The 24753-nt window shown below is 48.0% G+C and overlaps 1 protein-coding gene across 1 annotated transcript in view; it reads right to left on the bottom strand.

Moving 5' to 3' along the window:
* Nucleotides 1-24753, bottom strand: part of UTP25 (UTP25 small subunit processome component) — a 186655-nt gene that overhangs the window by 54969 nt on the left and 106933 nt on the right. The window contains exon 3 of the mRNA XM_078649718.1: nucleotides 12585-12852. Within this exon, the coding sequence (XP_078505844.1) occupies nucleotides 12585-12852 (268 nt within the window). The remainder of the gene's footprint in view (nucleotides 1-12584; nucleotides 12853-24753) is intronic.

Here is a 24753-nt window from a genome sequence, read left to right as displayed (position 1 = left end):
GAAGGCCAATGTGAGCTGGTGAGGAGACCCTGGCCCGAGGGGGCCGCTGCCTGGCCGGACCCCGCGACAAACATAAAGACACAGCGGACATTGGGGCTTGCCGCTGGGGCGCCACGGAGCTGGAGGCTACCTGGGGCGCCATCTTGGAGTGGGCTGGAGCGAGGAATTACGAGGCCCGCTGTTGGATGGAAATACCCACTACGGGTCTGGAGTGAGACCAGCTGGTTGTTGGGAGATCCCCCCCCTAGGCGGGCTGCGGTGGTGACCCCTGGAAAGTGACCTCAGACAGACACTGCGGGCCCGGAGGACGGCCCGCCGTGGGCAGAGAGGAACACCAGAGCGTCGGTGCTGACGCTGGGACCTGCACCGGAGCTAAGATACAGGCCTCCTCGGGGCGCGCTCACCGCCGGGAGCGGCAGCCAGCCCTGAACCACAGAGACACGACCTGGGGCCCTACACGGATGACGCTGTGGAGCCAGCTACCGGCGCTCTGCCACCGTTGCTACGATTGAGTGTTTTTGTTTGAGGATTGGTGTTCACGGGGGGCAAGGCGACCAGCCCTCACTGGACATATCACAGGGCGCTGGTCCTATACAACTGTACCGTGGAGACTCACCCGCCTGCCCATGTCCGGAGGAGTCAAAACACGCACGGGCACGGGCGGGACGGGAGGGGCGCAATCCAGAGACAGGATGAGCAAGCCCCTGAAGCAAGGGGAAGCTGACCTAGTGTCGGCCAAGCTGGACACTATATTGGCAGCGATGGAAAGGATGGAGGAGTCGCTGTTGTCCACACGCACATCCCTGGAAGCGAAAATAGACGGAGTTGCCATCGACCTCACACTCCTCAGAGCCTCAGAGCCGACCACAGGAACCTCGCAGACCGCACCTCCACACTGGAGACCTCTGTGTCGGATATAGAGCCTCGAGTCACTCAGTCTGAGAAACAAGTGAGGGACCTTCTCATTAGGGTCGAGTTCCTGGAGGACCGAGTGGAGGACGCGGAAGGACGGGCGAGACGCAACAACATACGGATAGTGGGAGTGCCGGAGAAATGGGAGGGGAGAGACCCCACATCGACTGTGGAGAACTGGCTGCGTGCCCTGCTGCCGGAGGGGACACTGTCGCCCCACTTCGTGATAGAGCGCGCACACCGTGTCCCGACACGGCCTCTCCCGGCGGGCTCGAGCCCCCGCCCGCTGCTGATCCGTATTCTGAACTTTAGGGATCGAGATTCAATACTGAGGGAAACACGTAAACTCCAGAACGTCCAAATTGATAACGCCCACGTCATGTTCTTCCCGGACTACACGATTCAGGTGCAACGCCAGAGACACTCCTTCCTAGCGGTGAAACGGCGCCTGCGCCAATTGGGACTCAAATACTCCCTTCTATTCCCAGCTAAACTCCGAGTGGTGGCACAGGACAAAACACATTTCTTTTCCAATCCTGAAGAGGTGGAGTCTTGGCTGGACAGCGGCACAGATAAAACACCGCCGAGACACGCAGATGCCTTCCACCCGCGATGTAACAGGGGCCCCAGGTGGAGGCGTAGAAACAAATCACCACTGGCGCCTGCGAGCCGCACGCCGCCGGGCGCTGGCCCGCCGGAAGAGGAGATGCACCGGGAGCAACTAGATGCGCTTCGAGTGGTTGCGGAGATCAGCGGCTCACCAGCCGCGCGGTCTCCCCTGGAGACGGACCCCGGTGCCGTGCAAAGCGAGGATGAGGCAATATATGGGATATCGCAGCAATCATCAGATTTTCCGGATATCACACGCCAGACGGTGTACCTGTTTGGCTGAAGAACCGGTCCGCCACCACCTCCCCCTTGTCTGCTCCTGCCCTCCCCCCCCCCCCCCCCGCTGCTAGGCCGGACGCTGATCATTGAGAACGCAGCACCTGACCACTAGAGACTGGCGGCCTGTGGGCATGGGGACCCCGTACCGTGATTTACAGGCAGGGGGAGTCAGCTACCAACAGAGAGACACAGTGAGTACCACCCCTGACCATATGATAGAGGGCGGATGAGATGGCGGCCAGCTGCAGTGACATTGGTAAACGATGGGGCCTGTTTTGCTACCCCGATTGGAGTGCCGGATGCCGCCTGGAATCCGGTCCCCCGCGTGGGGGACTGACACACACCGGGGTTGAGGTGCCGCGGACTACTTACATCCTACTAGCACCTAACTGGCCCAACGCACGGCCTACTGTCATTGTCAATTACCTCCCCGGAGGGGACACTGTTCACTCACGTCTGCTGCCTGATGCTGAACTTCTTGATCTGCTAAGCGAAAAGTAACCCCCCTAGACTTGAATGTTGGTTGTTTTACTTGAGTGTTTGGACAGCTGCACGTTTGGCAGCCGCCCTTTTGGTATTCTATCCTGTATTTGTTCCCCAAATTCCACGGATATTGATACGCTCACTACAGACATGCTGTACCTTTATTTCCTTAAAACGGGTGATTGTGTTTGTGTTTCGGAGGTGGGAGGCGGAGTGCTTTGGGAGCGGGGTTGGCGCACTCACTTAGCAGGTGTAGCAGGAGGCACTTAGACTACTTTAATGACAGAGTCCAAGATATGCACGTGGAACGTGCAAGGCATGCATACACCCTCTCGGAGGTATCAGATATACGCATACCTGAAAAGACACAAAGTCCAGATAGCGCTCCTGCAGGAGACCCACTTGACTGACACTGAGGCACACATGCTGAGGCGCTGGTGGCGGGGACAACTCTACGCCACAGGTTACTCCTCGTACGCCAGAGGAGTGCTCATATGGATCCGGCCTGGGACCCCCCTTGAAGTAGACTATTCCGACGTAGACCGGAAGGGACGCTTGGTGATAATACAGGGCAGATTAGACGGGCGCCCCATCGTGTTGGCCTCGATTTATGCTCCCAATGTAGACCAACAGAGATTTCTCGCTGACCTATCTGAAGTCCTTGCCCCATGGCACGGTCTCCCTTGGATCTTGGGCGGAGACTATAATTGCATATTAGACGCCACGCTGGACCGCTCATTCCCACCTCTCCCGGGGGCGCCCGTAATAGGGGCCATGAAAGCATTCAATTCCTGGGCGGCCCAATGGGAGCTACACGACGTTTGGCGTAGTCGACACCCTGACACCCGCATATATTCCTTTTATTCGAGCGCACACGACCTACATGTGCGACTGGACAGGTTCATGCTCACAGCCGACTTGCTGCCGCAGGTGACAGCTGCACATTACATGGGTCGCACTCATTCGGACCACAATCCACACATCTTTAGCTTTGCGTGGACACACGCACGTCCGCCCATTCCCACCTGGATATTGCAACCAGACCTACTGTTAGACGCCCCGTTTCGGGACTCCTTGTCCGCTCAGATAGGACATTACTTCGAGGACAAAGCGGGCACGGCATCCACCCCCCAGGTGGAGTGGGATGCATTCAAGGTAGTGATTCGGGGGCACTGCCTGGGCACGCAGGTAAATCTTCGGAGGCAGTTGGAGAGAGACTTAACAAAACTGGAGACGGAACTATTGCGAAGGGACAGGCTGCAGCCGAGGGTGGGGAAGGTGACCCGCAAGAGTTCAGGGAAGAACATGAGCAATTGCTAGAGAGGTTACGATGCCTTAACTATGCGGCCCACTCGGCACGCACGCACCACAGGCGTGACAAGCCGGGCAAACTCTTAACCTGGCTAATTAGCAGAGAGGATCGGACACGCCCGGTGACGGCAATACAGACGGATGAGGGAGACGTGCTTTATGCACAGCATGAAATCCATGACGCCTTTACCGCCCATTATAGCAAGCTGTACTGTTCCTACTTACAGGCCCCTATCCATGACATTGTAGATTACTTGGCGGCCGTACAATTACCGACGTTGAGCGATGCACAACGTACAGAATTGGCGACGCCCATCACAGCAGACGTACTCCGAGAGGTCATAGCTGCACTCTCCAATGGCAAGTCCCCGGGCCCAGATGGTCTGCCAGCGGAGTTTTATAAGGCGTTCTCGGCTCTACTCATCCCGGAATTGATCAGGATGTACACGACGGCGACTCTTAACGAAGCAACCTTGATCTCCCTCCTTAAGCCTGGCAGGGATGGAAAGAAGATGGGGTCATACCGGCCTCTTGCTCTCCTCAATACCGATTATAAAATTCTAGCGTCTACTCTGGCGCAGAGTTTGGCCCCTCTCACACCGACTCTGGTACACACGGACCAAAATGGTTTTGTGCCCACACGCAGCACTTCTCATAACATTCGCCGGTTCTTTAGGGTACAGGCATACGCCACGACACATTGGCCGAGATCGGGGTGCTTGGTGCTTGACCTGGAGAAGGCTTTCGACTCCGTGGAATGGCCCTATCTTAGGGAGGTGATGCTGAAGTTCGGATTGGGTGAAGACTTTACAGACATGGTTAGTCTGTTATACCAAGCACCGACGGTTCGTGTACGCACCGGAGGTTTGTTGCCGCAGTCGTAAGAGTACGAAGGGGCACGCAGCAGGGCTGCCCACTGTCGCCATTGCTTTTCTCCCTAGCGATTGAACCACTGGCGGCGCTACTGAGAGGCCGAGGTGACACGTGGGGTATCCCATTAGCGGACGGGACCCATGCCGTTTCATTGTACGCAGATGACTTGCTGCTCTATATAAATGATCTTACACAGTTGCCGATGGGACTCGCAGACACGCTGCAAGACTTTGCAGCCCTTTCGGGACTCAAAGTCAACTGGAGCAAATCCGGTGTGTATCCCTTCAATCCCGACATGCAGGAATGTGAGGTACGACTCGGTGGGGAGCGGCTGACCTGGCACGCCACCACGTTCCGCTACCTCGGGATATACATTTACAGTACCCCGGAAGATATACTAGAGGGCAACCTGGTCAGGGCCATTTCTTCCCTGCGGGCTCAGATGGCCTTTTGGAGAACACTCCCCCTGAATGTACCGAGCCGGGTAACCCTAACAAAGATGATCGTTTTACCCCGACTCCTATACTATTATTCCAATTTACCGGTATATGTACCCAACCGCATTTTCCGGGAGCTGGAAACTATGATGCGGGGGCTCATCTGGAACACAGGACGGCCCAGAGTGGCATTACGAAAGCTCTATGCCCCTACCAAAGCGGGGGGCTTGGCGATCCCTGACCATGAGCTTTATTATATAGCCGCACAATTGCAATGGGTGGTCGGCTGGTTAGCCGGAAGAAACCTGGAGGACACGTCCTCCGTTGGTCCGGCCCTGACACACACACAAGCTCTCGCGTTGTGCCACCCCCTGACAAGGGCCCCTCGCAGCTGCATTTAGCTGTCGCGTATCGATGTTATTAGCGATGCCTGTGGCTCACGCGAGCGGTAACGCCCTATGCCCCCGCCCTTCCGCTGTTGGGAACCCCCAGCAATAGAGGGACCGTATCGGCACCCATGATGGAGCATTGGGTGCAGGCAGGGATTGAAACGATGGCCGACTTATATACAGATGGCGTCCTACTTACGTTTGATAGACTACGAGCAGATACAGGCATACCAGCAGGACAGTTCTTGGTACACGCCTCCATAGTACGCACCTGTGCAGCGACGTGGGGAGACATGACGGAAGAACCGCAGACTCAGCTCCTAATACAATACTTGCACATCATGGGAGGCGGGACGCATGTGATACACTGGTTAACACAAGCGCTGCTGTCGCACACTGTTTGTATCCTTCAGTCATTGCGAGAGAAGTGGACAACAGATAGAGGCAGGGACTGGTCAGACAAGGAATGGGAGAAGATCCTGGAGGGACCAAGCAACATCCCCCGTAACTCCCGGTTCAAGGTCATTCAGCTCTACATTGTACATAGAGCATATCTGTCGCCGGACAGAATAAACAAATACTTTGATATCAATACATCGGCATGCCCACGTTGCTCTCTGGTAGGTGCGGATATACTCCACATGCTCTGGACCTGCCCCAGATTGCAGGCTTATTGGTTGACAGTGACGACACTACTGACCGAGGGGGCCGGGGCGGACCTACCACACACGTGGGAGGCCTGTTTACTTGGGTTATTTAGGAGAACGAAGCACAACAAAGTCCACTCAAGGTTCTGGGACCTAGGCCTCATCACCGCCAAGCGACTAATCACCAAGCGTTGGAAGCACACAGATCCACCACAACCCCGACATTGGTACGCCTCCTTTCACAACTGGGCGGTGGCGGAGGAGGTGACCTTGCGTAGAGAGGAAACAGCAGGCTTGAGAGCCATACCTATATCCCAGCAGTGGGGAGATATCCTGCAGACTTTCCGCCAGGCATACACTGACCAAGACAGCGCTCAAACGCCGCCCACCCCTGCTGGTTCTCCCATGATAGCGACGCCATAGAGGCGGAGGGCCGGAATGTATGATGCGACAGGGAGGGGCACTGGTGTGCTGTACTCATGACGCTACTGCTGACTGCACTTCGCTGCCATCCGGAGCTGACAGGTCCCCCCCCGCCCCCCCGGAAGCATCACCTAGCGGAGCCACTGTGCTCCGCTCCTGCCCCGGAGTGAGCCGCCCTCCCTGATTGCTACTTATCAGCCCGTACGGGTGCATGATCCCCCCCACACCGTGACGCACAGACACAGTACTCACCCTCACACCCTACCAGACATGTCTCGATGGCGCATCCCCTTCGCTCTTTCCCTCCCTCCTTACAGGTCCCGTTTCTTTCTCCCCCTTTTGACTTACTTGTTCTCCAACATGACAGGGAGCCTCACCCCGAGTTTCCTCCTATGTCCCACTTCCCCTTCCCGTTTGCCCGGTTCCTATTCCTGATCCTCCTCCCAAATTACTCCAGTTGGACGATAAGCATAGAATTGACATCAGAACGCCATGGTTACCCTGGTGGACGAACATTAAGGCAGACGCGAGATGTCACTAGCAGTGACCAATGGCACACGAGACAGAGGCCACGGGGACATCCCAGATATTGACTACACAGGACGCATCTGTCACAAAAACACATAGTGTGGCGTGGACGGCCCGAGACACACTTCTGCTATAGTTGGGAATACAGCCACCGTTATGCATCATTGCCGGACACGTTAGCGCATCGCACGTGGAGGCATAACTAAGCAATAGTTGTTGTGAATCAGACAGGATGGAAACATCAGCCTCGTTATAACTGGCACAACACTCAATGGAGATGATGAGTATGAGCTCGTATTGGAAAAATGAGGAGTTGCTGTATTACACTTATGATTCCTTACTTCCAGCGCTGAAATCTAGGGCATGAGACTATTACACTGTGTAATATTGATGTTGTATACGATTATCATGATGCCTAGTATGATATAACCTCCGACTGATTTACTTGAATGGTTGTAATATGTGATATTCTTATGCTATGTCCTCAATAAAACATATTCAAACAAAAAAATTAGATAAAGGATTTATTGGGCTGGACTGTAAGGTGGCCATTTGAGAAACTAACTAGCCTGAAGAATGTATTATTGACCAGCTACCTGTCACAGCATACAGGTCACCTAAAAGCCAAAGGACGTAGAATTCACACATTTTGTATCAGTAAGATACAGAGATTTCATGTAAAAAATAAATTCAATATCAAATCATTTGTAAATTGCACTATAACCTAGTAGTAAACATGCATGCTATATCACAGATTTTATGATTTATACGCACTTGATAAAACAGAGTATAATTCATTAGCTCAAACGTAACGTAACAAAACATGTTAGTGTACTCTAATATGTGGATGTGTACTTGAGATAGCTCAAACCTGTACATTTTGCTAAAATGCTTGAGGGTAAGTTAAAGGAGTCCTAATTTCATTACTTTACCTAGCAGGATAACACGGAAAGGATTTTGAAACTGCAGACAATAGTACACAAAGTTGCCTGTAGAAAAACGGTTTTAAAATGCAAAAGGCATTTTTCTTAAGTGCCAATATTCCCATCAATTAAATATCACTGTAATTGAAAGTCAAAAATAAACATAGCTAAACGCCTGCAGGCATCTGGAAAGTGAGTCATTAGAACAGCAGGCTCTCCATTTAATTTATTTCGCCATTTATATAGTGTAGTCCAAAACAACAGAGCTCCTCCCAAGGAATACTTCCTGGTCTTTGGAGGCATGTAACATGGAGGTTTAGGTGTAAGTGATGTTAACCGCATGCGCGCTAGCGGTTTTCCCGCTGTGCGCTGCGTTTTTCTAAAAGCCGCGTTACATGACGAGCTCAGCTCGTCATCAGCGTACGAGCGCCGTAACTCATGACGAGCTGAGCTCGTCATGAGCGCGGAAGGGGTTAAATGCTAAGGTCTACAAGCAGAGCAGAGGGAATTTGGAAAATTACTGGAACTGACTGCCAGACCGAAAATGGCAAAATAATTTTGAAGGAATCCCTTTACAACTGACACTGGAAGTACTGTTGCACAAAGTGTGAGTCATATCTAAAGTGGCTGCCCTGCAGATATCAACAAGATTTGGCATAGCCAATAGGTCTCGCCTTGGGATCATATAAGTATTTAGTTATGCAGCAGGTCCCAAAGGCGAGACCTATTGGCTATGCCAATGCTTGCTATTATTTGTTAGTTCTTTTGGGTTTGTTTTCATGGCATTGGATTATATGTTCCAACCCAATTGGTTATGTGCAAAATCATTTGGGGCACTGTCCGATCCTGGTAAGGAGTCGGAGTTGCCCACCGAGGCAGAGCGTGGAAGTGGGGAAAGCCGGGGTGCAAGTTAGACTATTTAGGGGGATGTGACAATGGCCTGCAAGTATAAGCAGACACTAGGCTTACATAGGAATTTCATGTTGCTGTGTCCTTCCCCAGGATTATAATTGAAATGTATATCACCCTGCCTAGTATGTTAATTGAGAACTGCACTGAAACACTGATATTGTACACATTTTGTTGTGGAATCGTGGAAACAAAAAACATATATATTATTAAAAATATGTGTAAAAAATAAAAAAATAAGAGAACGTAGACAAGTCTTAATATTGAGGTTTTACGCAAATCTTCAAAGCACTATCAGCAACCATGTTAAGTTAACAGAAAGAGGCTCTAGATTAAGATGGGTCAAAGAAGTCAATGAATTAAATTAAGAAACTTCTTTCCCGGAAGTGCCGCAATGCTGCCTAGCAAGGACCCCACGTTCCAGTGACATGGCAATATTCCATGAAGTTCACTAAAAACATTTGACAAAGTCAAATTAAAAGCAAAGTTACAAAAAGACTCATAATACTAGAGACCAAGAAAGTTCTCGAATTAAGTATCTTAAGTGGAAAGAGCGTCTGCTGCTCTGCACAGGGGCAGCGTCGCAGGAGGGGTCAGGCAGAGCAACAACACAGGCGAACAGCACAGGGGAGCAGGAGAGCAACACATGGGAATAGCTGCATCCAAAGAAGGTCAGGCACATACTCCAACCTAGAAGCAGCATCACCAAACAGAAAGCAATCACAGCTACCAGAACACAGAGAAGCAGCTTCTTTGAGAGGAGGACGAGTGCAACACATGAGACGCTGTTACAGCATTAAAACCGCCACTCGTGTGCGGATGATCGGCACGAGAATCCGCTCTGTATCAACTGGGGAGACCCCGGCAGCAGGTGAATTAGTGGAAATAATTCTTCTGGATGATTTCAGGCCCAGATTGCAATTGCATCATTAAGTTGATCACTAAGTTGTGCCCTGATTCATGAACCTACCACCGACTACTCCCTGCCTGCAGCGCTTACCCCAAAGATGCTGTAATGAGAGAGGACTTAATATTGAATCCATCTGAGGTGTGTTTGCGGACAACAGAGGTGGCGCCTTATGGTATAGGGGGAGGGCTCTAGCTATCACTGGGAACGCTGCACATCTTCGCTACTGCCTTGCCTGTCACCTCTCTCCTGTCACCTCTCTGATGTGATCTCAACATGTCGCAGGTCTGATTATGCACTGAGCGCTGCGGAGCTTTAGCTAGCCCCGCCAGTGGGGCAACCGGGCAGGCCATTCGGGCCGTTGGGATATCCGGTGCACGCAGCCTCTGAAAGTCCTGAATACGCAGTGGGGCCTAACACATATATCCCGCTCCACGCCTCCTACTAATCCACTGGGAAGTCGTCGCTTCGTAAGGACTGATCTAGCAAGGACCCGGATAGCCCGCAATTGCAGAGTTCCCTTGATTGCCACCAACCAAGGGATACAATAAGACCCCCCCCTCCCCCCTCAAGCTACCCAGAGCAGAAACAGTGGAGAACGGGCGAGGTCAGCCTCTATGCCACTGAAGACAGTAACTGGAGCATTGAATAAGGTCTCAAGCTTTTTCCCGCCAGCAGAAAAACTCCGGACTTTAGACCGCGACAAAGGGACGACCGCCATGGCTCTCACCAAGGAAGATCTGACCAGAGGTGAACAAGGGGTGGAAGCGACCACCACCTAATCAACGCACAATGACAATCTCTGAGCATACTCCTGATCTCCATCCTGACAGCGGAGTTCGACTCGCCCACCCCCCCTCATCGTATTTCTGTTACTGCTTTTTCCTTGTCTCCTATCTATCTATCTGTTCCCATTCAGCAATCTTTCGTTCTTTGTCTACTTCCTTTGCTCCTATCCGCTCTCACCTGAAACTTCCCCTTGCCCGCTACACCGCCTAGCCCCCTGTCCTTTTGTGCCCTTTGACTAAGCACTCCTTCTCCCCTTGCTGGGGAAAGATCCAAGATATATACGCTGGAGTCTCAGCGTACCCACTGAGAGAGTCCACAGCGCCAAGGGAGCCACAATAATTCTTTCGCAAAATATAACCTATCCTAGCTTTATACAATATATGAGCTGATAAGTCAGTCATTCCATATATTCGTGTGTACACTTAGCCAGGGACCGCCTTTAGAAGTTGTAGTACAGCCTGCTAAACCTCATTTGGAAGTTCCCTGACAAATGGCGCACCAGTGAGTTCTACACAAAGTTTCAGTAGAAACTGAGCCAATTATGTAATAGATTAGTAACCTTAAAAGGGCCACTTTCACAACAGAGGCACCAGACCCCAGAAGCATGCTCTGACCCTGCACCTATGACCCAGGAAGAAAGTATTGTCCCCGGAAGAAAGGTGTCAAAGTGTTACCACTACCTCCTGCCAAACCTAGGCTAGAGGAACGCCCTGTCCCTTACACCCTGACCCCAACTCACCTCTTGGTGTCGCGAACGTCAAAGAAAACCAAGTCACCGTTCTGCACGCACTTGGCGCAGGTCGCCTCCGCCGGGTGCTGTTGCAGAGCGGGCATCTCTCCACAGCTACGTACAGTCCCTCGGCGTCGTCCACCGCCTCCAGCAGCCTGGCGCTGAACCTCTGCCAGTGTAGGAAGCCATAAAGGCCTGTCATCCGCACCTGTCACGTGGGACTTTTGTTTTAAAAGCAGGGCATCACGGTTCCAGCTGATTCCTAGAGAGAGCTCCAAAGAACAAACTCCACCCTCTTTAGAAATGTGGGTGAACGTGGGCGGTGTTACGTTATGAACAGTGGCCATTTTAAGATCAGGCTAAATATATATCTTAACGTCCTGCTTCCTTATATTGAGTCTTCGTTATTACTCACCCTGGATACAACAGGCTACGAGATTCTCGAAAACAAGTTGTTAAAGATTAAGGTTAGGGCAGCCTACCCGTAGGGAGTTTATAAACGGAGCGCCTGTATATACATGCCAATATTTTTGGCAAGTGTGCTGCTGCAGGATCGCAGCATCCATATATGCCAACATTTTAGAAAAGGAAGTGGAAGATTAAACCAGCACAAGCGCGTGGCAGCAGGGGCATGGGGACCTGCGCGATTCCCTTGCGGGAGCGAGCAGCAAGGTACCATGATTGAGACCATATGGCGCCGCTCGCTCCCGCAAGGAAATTGCCAGATGTGAACGCGTTGCCATTGGAAGCAATCAAACGCGTGCACGTTTTTGCCCCCAAAGCTGTGCCGATGGCTAAAGGTCTCTTTCCTATGCAGCGAATGAGCGCTGCGTAGGCGAGACCTAAAAATGAATGCATGCCTTTAGAAAGTGATGACATCTTAAAAGAGAAAGCGTGGGAAAGGGTAGGTGTCTGGGTAAAGTAGCATTTGGTGATACAGCACAGTCCAGCATTAGATGTACTGGAAGTCTTCTTCCCAACCAGGTATAGGAGCTGTACTGCTTCATAATTTCCTATTAATGTCCACAAAGCACTATTACGGTTTCACGAGTTTTCTCATTCCCATTCTACCAAGCTAGGTCAAATAAAAATGGTGCTGTTTCTTTATATGCCAAGTCAGAGCGATAAAATGCAATTAAGTGTCACTGGTAGCCCCAGTTTGAATTGGAGATAAACTAAACATGTCTAAAATAGGGATGTTGACATCCTACTCCTCTTGAAGCAACTTCAAAACAGACAAAGTTGAACACGACTACCTATTAGAGGAGTATAGTTTAGACCACATATGAGCAAGTGAGGCAATACTGCTATTGGTAACAGCATTATGTAAAACATAGGGGTAGCTATGGACTAGTTTATATATGGTCGACAACTGGCATACAGCAAGCGGTTTACTGGCTTACTGTTAAAATAATAGTAAATTCAAAATAATTACCTTTCTCCTGGTCATGCTCTTCAGTGCTCTCTTCATCACTATTTGCATCTTGAGCATTTTGTATTTCTTCGCTCCCTGTGTCCGAATCGCCACTTTGATCCTCACTATTGTCATCGTCTTCATCATCCTCTTCATCATCATCGTCCTCCTCATCATCATCGTCATCAGATATGCTTTTTAGTGTTGACAGCAGCTTATGATACATAGAGACCTGATCTTGTTCAGTGTCTGCATCACTTTCTGCATTTGACTCATCTGAATTGTCAGGCTGAAGGAAAATGTTGAAACATATAAAACATGCTTCAATCAAGTGTCCTCAACTGGTGCTTTCAGAAACAAATAAGGCATTTTGTTAATCAAATGATTATGCAATATTTGGCAGACAACTGTGATATAGTATGCAGGCTAGTCTGAAATTGAATTGAACAATGCATGCAAATTGCAGGCAACAGTTATGCTTTGGAGGGGAGTACCCGTCTAGGAGTGCAATCAAACATATTAATCTTGTCCAAATCAACAATGGGTATGATAACAGTCTTCATTAGGTGAATTTAAAGAGGTGCGCAGGACAAAGAGAACAGACATTTTTGATCTTTTTTCTTATAGAAAAGAGATATGCTTCTGCATAATTTCCAGGTTTCTCAGTATAGCTTTTCTGACATTGTCAGTCTTCAAGTGGGCTCAACAGAGCGTCCTTTTTTCCACGCCACCTGCCCCAACCCTTCTAGTTCAATTTGACACACATTGGAGTAGCAAGTCCAACACTCTTCCAAGCTAGGAGTATCTGGATTTGTCCAATGCCTGGCAATACATAAACAGTTGATTGAGATAGTGATAAAGCAAAACCCATAATTACCCATCACCTCTGAAGATGATGGCTTTCGCATTCAAGCAGAATCAGAATGTGCTAGTTCATTCAATTTGTACACTAAGAGATCCAAAAACGGTGGAATGTTCCATTACGAATATGCTACTTACCAGTATGCATCTGTTCTTGGCATGTAGGGCTGCTGACATTCATATCTGTGCATAGATCGCCGCCTAGTGTTGGGTCCGGATGATTGCACATTGTTGTCCTGGAAGAGTCTTCGAAGTATCACGAGATAGGTGGCTCCTCCCCTGGACTACAGTGCGCATGGGCATCCTCTCCATCCTCAGATTGTTTTTCGCCATTGTGGCAGAGATGGAGTGTAGAACAGTGAGTGATGACCATGCTAAGAGTAATTCTGAGTGCTGCAGCCGCTACAGGCGCCGGGGAGGAGGGCGGGCGATATGAATGTCAGCAGCCCTACATGCCAAGAACAGATGCATACTGGTAAGTAGCATATTCGGTTCGAGGCATGTGGGCTGCTGAATTCATATCTGTGCATAGAATAAATAGCAGTCCCTCCATTAGCGGCGGCTGCCCGTGCCAGCTGCAGCAGTCAGAAAAAGTGTTTTTAGAACAGCCTGGCCTACAGCTGCTTGCTGTTTGTAGTGCACATCTACGCAGTAGTGTTTAGTAAATGTTTGCATGGTAGACCATGTGGCTGCTTTACATATTTCCTCTAAGGGAATGTTACCCAGGAAAGCCATGGATGCCCCTAACTTTCGTGTTGAGTGGGCCCTTGGGGGAATCGTTAAAGTGCGCTTAGTCTTTTGATAGCAAATTTGGATGCACTTAACGATCCATCTGGCTATACCTGCTTTAGAAATGGGGTTGCCTTTGTGTTGTGGTGAGAAGGCAACAAATAGTTGTTTGGTTTTTCTGAAGTCTTTCGTCCTATCAATGTAGTACATGAGAGCTCTTTTTACATCTAGTGTGTGGAGCATTCTTTCTGCCACCGAATCTGGGTTTTGGAAGAACACTGGTAGTTCTATTGTTTGATTCATATGGAACTGTGAAACCACCTTAGGCAGAAACTTAGGGTTAGTGCGTAGTACTACCCTGTTGGAGTGAATTTGTATGAAAGGCTCTTGGATAGTTAGTGCTTTAAGTTCACTAACGCGTCTTAGCGATGTGATTGCTATAAGGAAAGCCACTTTCCACGTTAAGAATTGTATCTCGCATGAGTGGAGAGGCTCAAAAGGTGGTCCCATCAGCCTGGTAAGGACCAAATTTAGGTTCCATACAGGTGCTGGTGGGTGCCTGGGCGGAATAACTCGTTTGAGTCCTTCCAGAAAAGCTTTGATGGCAGGCACTCTGAAAAGCGAGAGATGCCGCCTATTTTGGAGATAAGCTGCCATTGCGGATAAATGTATACGAATGGAAGCGTAGGCCAGATTGCATTTGTATAGATGTAATAGATAACAGATGATGTTTTGAGTAGATGCATCCAGCGGATTAATGTCATTATTGGTACAATAAATGACAAAACGCTTCCATTTTGCTGCATAGCATGCTCTAGTTGTGGGCCTTCTTGCCTCTTTTATGATATCCATACAGTCAGGAGGCAGGTTGAGGTAGCCAAATTCTAAGACTTCAGGAGCCAGATCGCCAGGTTGAGCTGTTGCGGATCTGGATGCTGAATGTCGCCATGGTTCTGCGTCAAGAGTCTGGGCGTGAGGTGCAGTCTTTGATGCGGTACCACAGAGAGTTCTAGAAACGTGGTGTACCATGGTTGGAGTGCCCACGTTGGAGCAACCAGGATGAGAGTCATTGAGTGTTGTCTCAGTTTGCGTGCCACTAGGGGTATTAGAGGTGCTGGTGGAAAAGCGTACGCAAATTTGCCGGACCAGTTCATCCATATCGCATTTCCCTGCGACTGTGGATGTGGGAACCTGGCGGCAAAGCTTTGGCATTTTGCGTTTTCCTTTGTGGCGAATAGGTCTATCTCTGGATGACCCCACTGCTGGAAGTACGGGTGGGGTACTGATGGGTGTATCTCCCACTCGTGCGTTTGGTGGCTGTGCCTGCTGAGCAGGTCCGCCATCTGATTGTCCTTGCCTGGGAGGTGTTCTGCCATGAGGAAGATGTTTCTTTGAATGGCCCACTTCCACATGCTCTGAGCCAGATGAGACAACTGTGGAGTGTGTGTACCTCCCTGCTTTTGTATGTAGTACATGGCAGTCATGTTGTCCGTCCGGATCAACACTACTTTGTTGCACAAGTGTACCTTGAATGCCTTCATTGCCATGAAGATTGCCATCAGTTCCAGAAGGTTGATGTGCATCTTCCTTTGCTGTACTGTCCATAGTCCCTGCACTGTGTAGTGGAGTACATGAACTCCCCATCCCTGGAGAGATGCGTCCGTTGTCAGAATGATCTGTGGTATAGGCTCCTGGAACGGTCGGCCCCTGCAAAGGTGTTGTGGGTTCCACCAATGCAGAGAGTGGTATGCGCGACCGGTCACCAACACCAGGTCTTTTAATTGTCCTTGAGCCTGATTCCACTGACGTGCTAAGCACTCCTGAAGCGGACGCATGTGTAGTCTCACGTGCGGGACTGTGGAGATGCAGGAGGCCATCATGCCTATCAACTGCATGAACACTCGTGCTGGAAGCGAGTGTTGTGGTCTGAATTTTTGGATCAGCAATTGAATGCTGTTGATCCTCACTGAATTCAGCTGTGCTGTGGCTGCCAGAGTGTCTATTGTCGCCCCCAAGTACTGCCGTACGTGGGCGGGCTGAAGGTGGGACTTCGGATAATTCAGTGAAAATCCCAGGCTGTGAAGTAGGTGAATGGTGTGGGACATGTGGGTGGCACATTGCTGGGCCGACTTTGCTTGGACAAGCCAGTCGTCCAGATAAGGGTAGACGTGAACATTTTGTCTCCGCAGGTGTGCAGCCACTGTCGCTAGGCATTTGGTAAACAACCTGGGTGCTATTGTTACTCCGAAGGGGAGAACTTTGAACTGATAATGTTGATTTTGAATGGTAAATCTGAAGTATTTTCTGTGTGACGTGTGTACCGGTATATGGAAATATGCATCCTTTAGATCTAGTATTGCGAGGAAATCTCCCTGACGGAGCAACGGTAGGACCTGCTGTAATGTGAAAGGATGTACATGTTTAGGGGCCTGAGGTCCAATATGGGCCTGAGGGACCCGTCCTTTTTTGGGATCAAGAAGTACAGCGAGTACACCCCCGTACCTCTGTTCCACAGGCACGAGCTCTATGGCTCCTTTTTGCAGCATGCTGACAACCTCCTGCTGCAATAATTGTATATGCTCTGCGGACATAGGACGATGTCTTGGGGGTATGTTGGGTGGAGTGGATGTTAACTCCAGACAATAACCGTGCTGGATAAGCTGTCTTACCCACCTGTCTGTGGTGATGGATTTCCAGACTGGCAGGAACCGTTGTAGTCTCCCCCCGACCGATGTTATGTGGTCGGGGGGCAGCGACAAGACGTCACTGTTTGTTGGTGGCGGAGGATCGGGAGTTGTTGTTTCCACGACCTCTGCCCTTGGTGCTGTTTCCACGATAGCCACCCCTATTGTTTTTGCTGTAGGTGGTCTGCGTGCCCCCCTTACTGTATTGTGCCTGCTGGGACACCTGGCCTCTGGAAGCTCCTCTATTGTTGGAGCGATGAAAAGAACCGCCCCTGAACTGCTGGGACTGAAGAGCTCCCATAGACTTTGCATTCTCAGTGTCCTTTTGGATTTTTTCCAAGGTGGTGTCCACTTCTGGGCCAAATAAGTGATCAGGGTTAACTGGTTGATTGAGAATGGTGGTTTGTATTTCAGACTTGAAACCAGAGATTCTCAGCCAGGCGGGTCTACGTAACATAACGCTGGTATTAATTGCCCTGGCCGCAGTGTCTGCTGCGTCCAGTGCACACTTAATGGACGCATTGGAAATAAGTTTACCCTCCTGAATGAGCATTTCAGCTGCCTCTTTGTACTCATCTGGCAAGTGTTGTAACAGGGTTTCAAGTGTATCATAGTGAGCCCTGTCATATCTGGCTAGGAGCGCCTGTGTGTTGGAGATTCGCCAGACATTGGCCGCTTGAGCTGCCACCCTTTTCCCTGAGGCTTCTAGCACTTTGGAGTCTTTGTCAGGGGGAGGAGCATCACCTGTGGCTTGTGAGTTCGCCCTTTTACGAGCATTGGAAACAACTATAGAGTCCAATGTTAACTGTCCCTTGATATATGTAGGGTCCCCAGGTGCAGGTTTGTATTTCTTCTCAATCCTGGGGTTTATCACTCTGGCCCTATGAGTGTCCTTAAAGATGTCTCCAGCGTGTCTTAGGACACCTTTTAGCATGGGTAGAATTTTGACAGTTCTCTCAGAAGTTGAGAAGGTATTAAATAACAAATCCTCCTCAACAGGGTCAGCATGGAGTTGGACATCGTGATTTTTTGCTGCCCTCTCAATAAGTGCGTTGAACGCTGCTGTGTCCTCTGTTGGTCATGTTTTAACAGTATAGACATTGCTGTCAGTGGCAGGACGCGGTTCCCCTGGGTCAACAGCGTCCGTTCAGGGTTCATTGTGGTCTTCTGGATCAGAGTCTATAGGATAATTGTATTCCTCATTGTAAGCCTCTTCTACATCCGCATCTGAAGGTGTGGGTGAAGAAAATTCAGGATTTTGTCCATATGGTTGCAGAGGTTCAGACAGAAGAGGTGACGTTGCTGAATCGCTCTTCTTCTTTAATGGAATCTTATAGAACTCCATTCACTGTTCTGGGACGAATTTCCGCTTGTGAATGGAAATTCTACCAGTTTCAGCATCGATGAATTGCCTCGGTTGGTCTTCCTGGAGAGGCCGTTGATGCTTTGTGGCCTCATCAGTTGTTGTAGGCTTTTTCCCCATGGACACCTTCTTGCCCGGGTCGACGCCCGTAAGTGGGGCGAACGCCTTAGGTGCTACCGGTGGCGGCAGTATAAACTTTATCGGCGCCAACGCCTTCGGAGTCGTGACGACTGATTTTGGGGGTGGAGAGGCCTTTGGTCCGACAACCAGGGCTTTATCCTTTATGCGCTGCAGCGAGTCCGACACTTGCTTCGAAAAAGTGGCGGATGGTTGTGTCGACTCGATGGGATCTTTAGAGCCACGGTGTGTTTTGCGCTCGATGTCCTTGCCGACTTTGGCTTTGTCGAGTCGACGTGTAGGAACAATAGCGTCCTGCGCTTTGGCTCCTTTAGTTGTATCAACGGTCTTTGGCGCCGACGTCTTTGGGCCGATGTCCATGACCTTTTTCTTCGGTGCCCCGGATTTCGGCTCGACACCCTTGAGCGACTTATCCGGCCCGATAGTACCCTTTGGCGGCGTCGAAGCCGACGGTCCAGAAGCCTTCGATCCGATCAAAGTTACTTGCACTTTCGGTTTCGATTTGGTTTCTGGTGCTTTCGGTTTTGTGGTCCCGATGTTGCTGGTTTCGATTTTGATCGATCAACAGACGGCTCTTTAGAAATGTCCGTAGCCGGGCCCTGAAGCGAGGCTTTAGAACTACTCGTTTGATCTTGGGTAAGGCCTTGTGGCGATCCCTCGACCTGAGCCTTATCGAGTGTCTTATCGTAGGCCCCCGAACCAGCGGACGGGCCTAGCTCTTCGCTCGAGCTATCGTCTACGGCCCCAAAGGGCTCATCGTCGTCTCCTACCTCGTCGACGACCTCGATATCCTCGACCAATTCCTCATCTTCTGCGTCATAACTGGAGTCAACCTCCGACGCAGGATCCGACTGGGTCTCCTGAACTTCCAGCTCGACCCCGTCGTCGTCTTCAGTGTCGAAGATGTTCACCGGGTCAGGCGTTGTGTGCTGGGCCTCCTTCCGCGCCGCGCGTCGAAGGCGAAGTGTCTTCTTGGACCGGAACCGAGAACAAGCCATACAGCTGGCTTCATCATGATCCGGAGACAGGCACTTGTTGCACACCAGGTGGACGTCGATATGAGGATACTTGGAGTTGCAGACTGGACATCTCTTAAATGGGCTCCGTTCCATTTCGATCGTCGACAAGGCCTACGGCGTCGACCGGGCCTTTGGAGCTGAATAGCCACGCGGCTTTTCCTTGACGTTCAGCTCGAAAATCGAGCTGGAAGGAGTACTCGGCACCAATCGCAAGACAATACCGACGATACCTATAGGCCTTTTGGCCAAAAGAAAGTTTTCTATTGATTCCGAACTCGAGTTAGCAAATATACATCCGAACCCAATGGCGGAAAAAAACAATCTGAGGATAGAGAGGATGCCCATGCGCACTGTAGTCCAGGGGAGGAGCCACCTATCTCGTGATACTTCGAAGACTCTTCCAGGACAACAATGTGCAATCATCCGGACCCAACACTAGGCGGCGATCTATGCACAGATATGAATTCAGCAGCCCACATGCCTCGAACCAAAACAATTGACCCATTCCTCATACACCTGCATGTTCCCATCCACAGCAGATGTGATCATGGAAAATATCTGGTGGAGAAATTCTCCCATACAAAGGTTAATGCACAATATTTTATGTTGAATATCATACACCATGCTTTGAATATTTGGAGAGCAGCATGTACTACCATATGTTTAGGAGAGGATGTAGCCTAACGGCTAGGGCGGTCGAGCTCAAATCTGGGGAAACGGGTTGATGTCTCGGGAATGACGCTCAACATCCTGTGATTCTGGGAAAATCACTTAACCTCCCTGTGCCTAACAAAATGAATGTGTCCTCTTGTAACGCAACTCTTGTGGTAGTTGGGGGACACTAGTACTCAAAAAACAGCTTTTAACATTTTCATCCAGGCAATTCTAAAATATGGGGCATTTTGATTCACAGTGGTGGTTACTAAGGTTGCCATTCTCTTATCTATGGCTGCCTAAAAATATAAATGAAAATCCGGTAATGACCAACATCCCTGCAGTCGAAGCATACTTAAGAATTTGTCAGCTCAGCAGCCACTCTTTTAACCAAACTAATCTGTCAACTGTGGATTCCAGCTGTTGATAGAAAGCATTGGGTACTGCCAGAGGAATAGAATGAAAAAGATATAGAAATTTAGACAAGATAAACATCTTTACTATCTTACACCTTCCAATCAACGAAATCGATAACCTACACCAACTCACCAATCAGTCCTAGTGCATAATCTCACAATTTAATGTGATGCATTCCCCTCCCTTACTAATCACCATCATTTCTAAATAGGTTCATTTTTCAACTACTGTAGGGTCCCTCAAATCCATGTAGTAATTTGTAATTGAGTTTTTGTTCGATTTAGATTCAAAGGTAACACCCACTGCACGGTTGCTAGCAGGTGGGCGTTTAAATAATCCCTGTATTATGTTATTACAAATTGTACTAACCCTCATTCACTTTAGCACTTACTATAGGAGTCCCCATGACACTCAGTCAAAATGTTTTTCTCCATTAAGCAGGTTCATACCGATGTTCCTCCCAAACACCTCAACACTTGCAAAGCTTTATGTAATCTTGTAACTTAGACTCATATAAAGCACTTTGTTCATGTGATACTAGGTTGGAAACCATCATGCTGAGAGGACTTGCAAGAATTTTCAAATTAATTTTTGCATCTTTGTAGATTAGAGAATTAGGCTGGTGTGATACTCTTTCTGCCTTTGGCGCACACTTTATCTTTTTTAATGGAAGTAGACAAAGTTTATATATATCCAAGAATGTGGTATTCCCCCTGCCTTAAATAGTGTGAATATCAATCTACAAAATAGGTGCTGTTTTGCCTTGTAGAACGCGACATGAATACAATCCTCACCAGAGGCTTAACCATTAGCCATAACCTCCTCTAGTGTGATGGGTGCTTCCAAAGCAGCAGCTTAAGGTGTTGATTTGTCCCAAAAAATGAAAATCAAGAAAAGTGGCTAGCTTGAAAAGCACATATGTCATTTGTCTGGTGTAAGGATTGGTACAAGCTTTGAAACTGCCTGACAAATATAAGTAGTACCCATAACCTCTTGCTCTTTATTCTCCTTTATCATACTCATGCTGTTAGATCCGTTCTTCTTGAGTTTCCACGGAGGAAATGCATCCCACTGCTGGACTGTACTTGTATCCCTGAGTGCGGTACTGGTGACAAGAGCTAGCTGTGCTTTCCCCAAGCCACCTTGAGGCCTGTGTTTAACATGTGATTAATCACATGTAGACATTTTATTCAACTGGGAAACCAGCCATTACAGCATCAACATATTCTTCCTCCAAGAACTAGATCCATTTCCTCCGTTTCATAAACGGATAATACAGCTCATAGCAATGCAACTAAGAGTCTACCTCGTATTGCCACCATTAAAGTATTCCATACTACTGTTGCTGTAGCAGTGTTCATATTAATTTGCAAAAAGGTTTTAATACATTTCCTAACATTCTCCCAAAAATCAGGGATATCGAAAAAAGAACTCTACCCAAAGCCTATTGTTTTCATATTTGATACCTGAACTGTTACAGAGATCAGGTTATGATTAGATGATATCCTAGGATATATTTCCGTTTTGGTACTTGTCAATTCGAGTGGAACAAGAAATAAATCAAAACAGGAGTACTGTTTAAGTGGTTAGGGAAAAGTATACCTAGAGAGCCCAGCGATGCATGTTCTCCTGCAATCAACCAAACCTAGAAGTTGCGTCTTCTTTACAATGGATAAGCAAACTTCTCTCATTCGCTCCGAAGGATGTGGATTAGTGTTATCTTTGTATCAATCTATGTCACAATTTTAATAATCACCACATATAAAGAAGGTACCAGCCTTGTCAGTGAATTCTAAAGTAAGTGCATCATAGAAATACAGTTGTCATTAGTGGAACCGTATAAAAAAGATGTATTGTAATTTATTTCAGCAACTGGCCATCTCCTGTGAGAATCAGCTACTTTGTGAATCACCCTAAGTGGTCAAGATCTAGGAAGTACACAAACCCCTGTGTAAATGTTGCCTGAGACACACAAATGAATGCCTCATGTCCCAGCTATTTCAATAATGATCTTTATCCAGAATGAGTAGTTTGTGTAGACCAATTATCCCTATTTAATACTCCAACAATTCTTGAAAAATTCTACTACGTTTACCATGGTTATTGAGACCACCAGCATTTCCAACATTTTGAGTATGGCTATTTATGTAGAATTATACATTATTGTTCCTGCACAGAAGCCATAAAGATTCCTGTTGAACTTTACTGTTGTCTGTACCTCTTGGCTTCTCTAACAAACTTTCTACCATAAACCCTGACTCACCTACCCCATCCCACAGGAGAAGTCATTATGTGCTAAGGTGGGCACCACTTTTCCTAAACATATTTGTTTAATTCTATATAGAGTATGTAATGCTAAAACTATACACTTGCTCTAGAAAACTGTGAAAATATAGACTGCAAGCCTTCAAAGAAAGGTTGTATGTGCAAACGAACAAGGCATTAGTGAATTATGCCTACACAATGAAACTGGAAAGAATAAACACAAACAGCAGTGTGAATGTTAATTTTCTTTAAACTTTATTTCAATTTTATGCAAAAATAATGACAGGCTTCCACACTTATCAGTTAAGTTTGCAGGCTTAATGAGGAATCATATAATACAATCTAATACCTAATCTTGAAGATACGGCCCATCAGATCCCACCATACCCTTCTTTTCACGCACAAACCTGGCTAATCTCCGTGATTGATATGCATCATTTCCCACCATGCACATGGTGTTTCCATCTCTGGTGGAAACCACCATTTAATGCCATTAACAATCGTTATTATCATGATGCTTCTCTGGCCTAATGCAATTAGTCACTGTATCAAATATAGTTTACATTTCTGACTCACAATGTTTCAAAATACATACATGGGCGCCAGCAGTTAGAAGAATGTGATCAGACCTCGTTTTACTGTTACTCTGTTACCAAATTGCCAGAATAGCTTTAGTTACTTGTGAGGAACATGAACCCCATGTTCTATGTTTCTTCAGCAACTCGGAAATGTTCTCAGTGCATACCAGCTATGAAATGCTCCACCAAGTACAATTACATTTTTACAGATTTTCCTCATCCCTATTCTACCAGGTAGAGGAGTCGCACTGCTTGATAATTTCACATATGAAGTAAACATAACGGTCCGTTTTTTGATTTGCGTCACTAGTTTATTCATTCATTTTTGCACTAGTGGACCAAAGGTTATTTTCATAAACAAACAAACAATTGTTATGTGCATGTACTAATATACAATATAACATTACAACTGGATCATAATATACAAAACAATTTACAAATTTACAACACATCCACACTTTCACTCTGGCCAAAACTTTCATCCATCTACTATCATACCACAAAATAAATATTTAGGACCTAATGTCAAAATATAGGTTCTTTATACATCTAAATGGTTTCACATCCTAAGAATGAAATTAATGTGATAAATACAGTCTCAGAGGTATTAATCCTACTTAATGAACACTATTCATTATATGATTCAAATTTGACAGAAGGAACCAAAAACAGGTCGACGCGTTTCGAACTCCCAAGTGCGGAGTTCTCCTCAGGACCAACAATCTACAAAAACACAAACAGACACTCATAAAAATATTCGGTCCAAAAATCAATTCACTTACTACCAGTAACACCTCCTGTCAACAGCCTCTATCCGTACTTTATTATTGTGAACAAAGCAATCCTCAAGTAGATGGCATTCAGATGATAGACAACTCTGAATAGAGAAGAGATGACAGACATTTTAGAGTTAAACACCGACAGACCCATTTCTCACATTTAGTCTCCATTGTACATTCGTTCATCATTTCTGGGCACTTACCTATTTAAGTGCTGTTGTCACCTTTTCTGGGGGAAAGAAATATATATATATATGAGGTGTTGTGGACCTAACTTAAAGGCAACGTCGTTTTAATAAAAAGAAGAAACAGCGTAGCCGGCGGACGACATTGCTGGCAGCGTGTAGTAATCGCAGGCGTCCTGTGAAAGAAAGTGACCGCGAGTTTAGACAAGGGTACCACCGCGTTTAGATTGCGTTCGTGGCAGCGCGATTGAATTAGCCCCTTACCGCAAGAACGTATTCTCTCATCAGTAACAAACGTCCGGGAACCTCATTAGAACTCCGATGTATAACGTGCTATCTAATTGGCAACGTGGTCCGTCACATGGTCTCGATCCCCGTATTGCGGCGCGAAATTTAAAGCAACAGTGTGACTGTGCGTGATGTTTAACAAACTTTATTGTCCACGAGCATTTGCACATGAAAATATTTATAACGGAAGCCATACAACGTGACAGGATGTAAAGTCGGGTGTTCCCAAG

This window comes from Lissotriton helveticus, chromosome 6 (genome assembly GCF_964261635.1).
Source record: "Lissotriton helveticus chromosome 6, aLisHel1.1, whole genome shotgun sequence".
In the NCBI taxonomy this organism is placed as follows: domain Eukaryota; kingdom Metazoa; phylum Chordata; class Amphibia; order Caudata; family Salamandridae; genus Lissotriton; species Lissotriton helveticus.
This window is presented reverse-complemented; position numbering and strand designations above follow the sequence as displayed.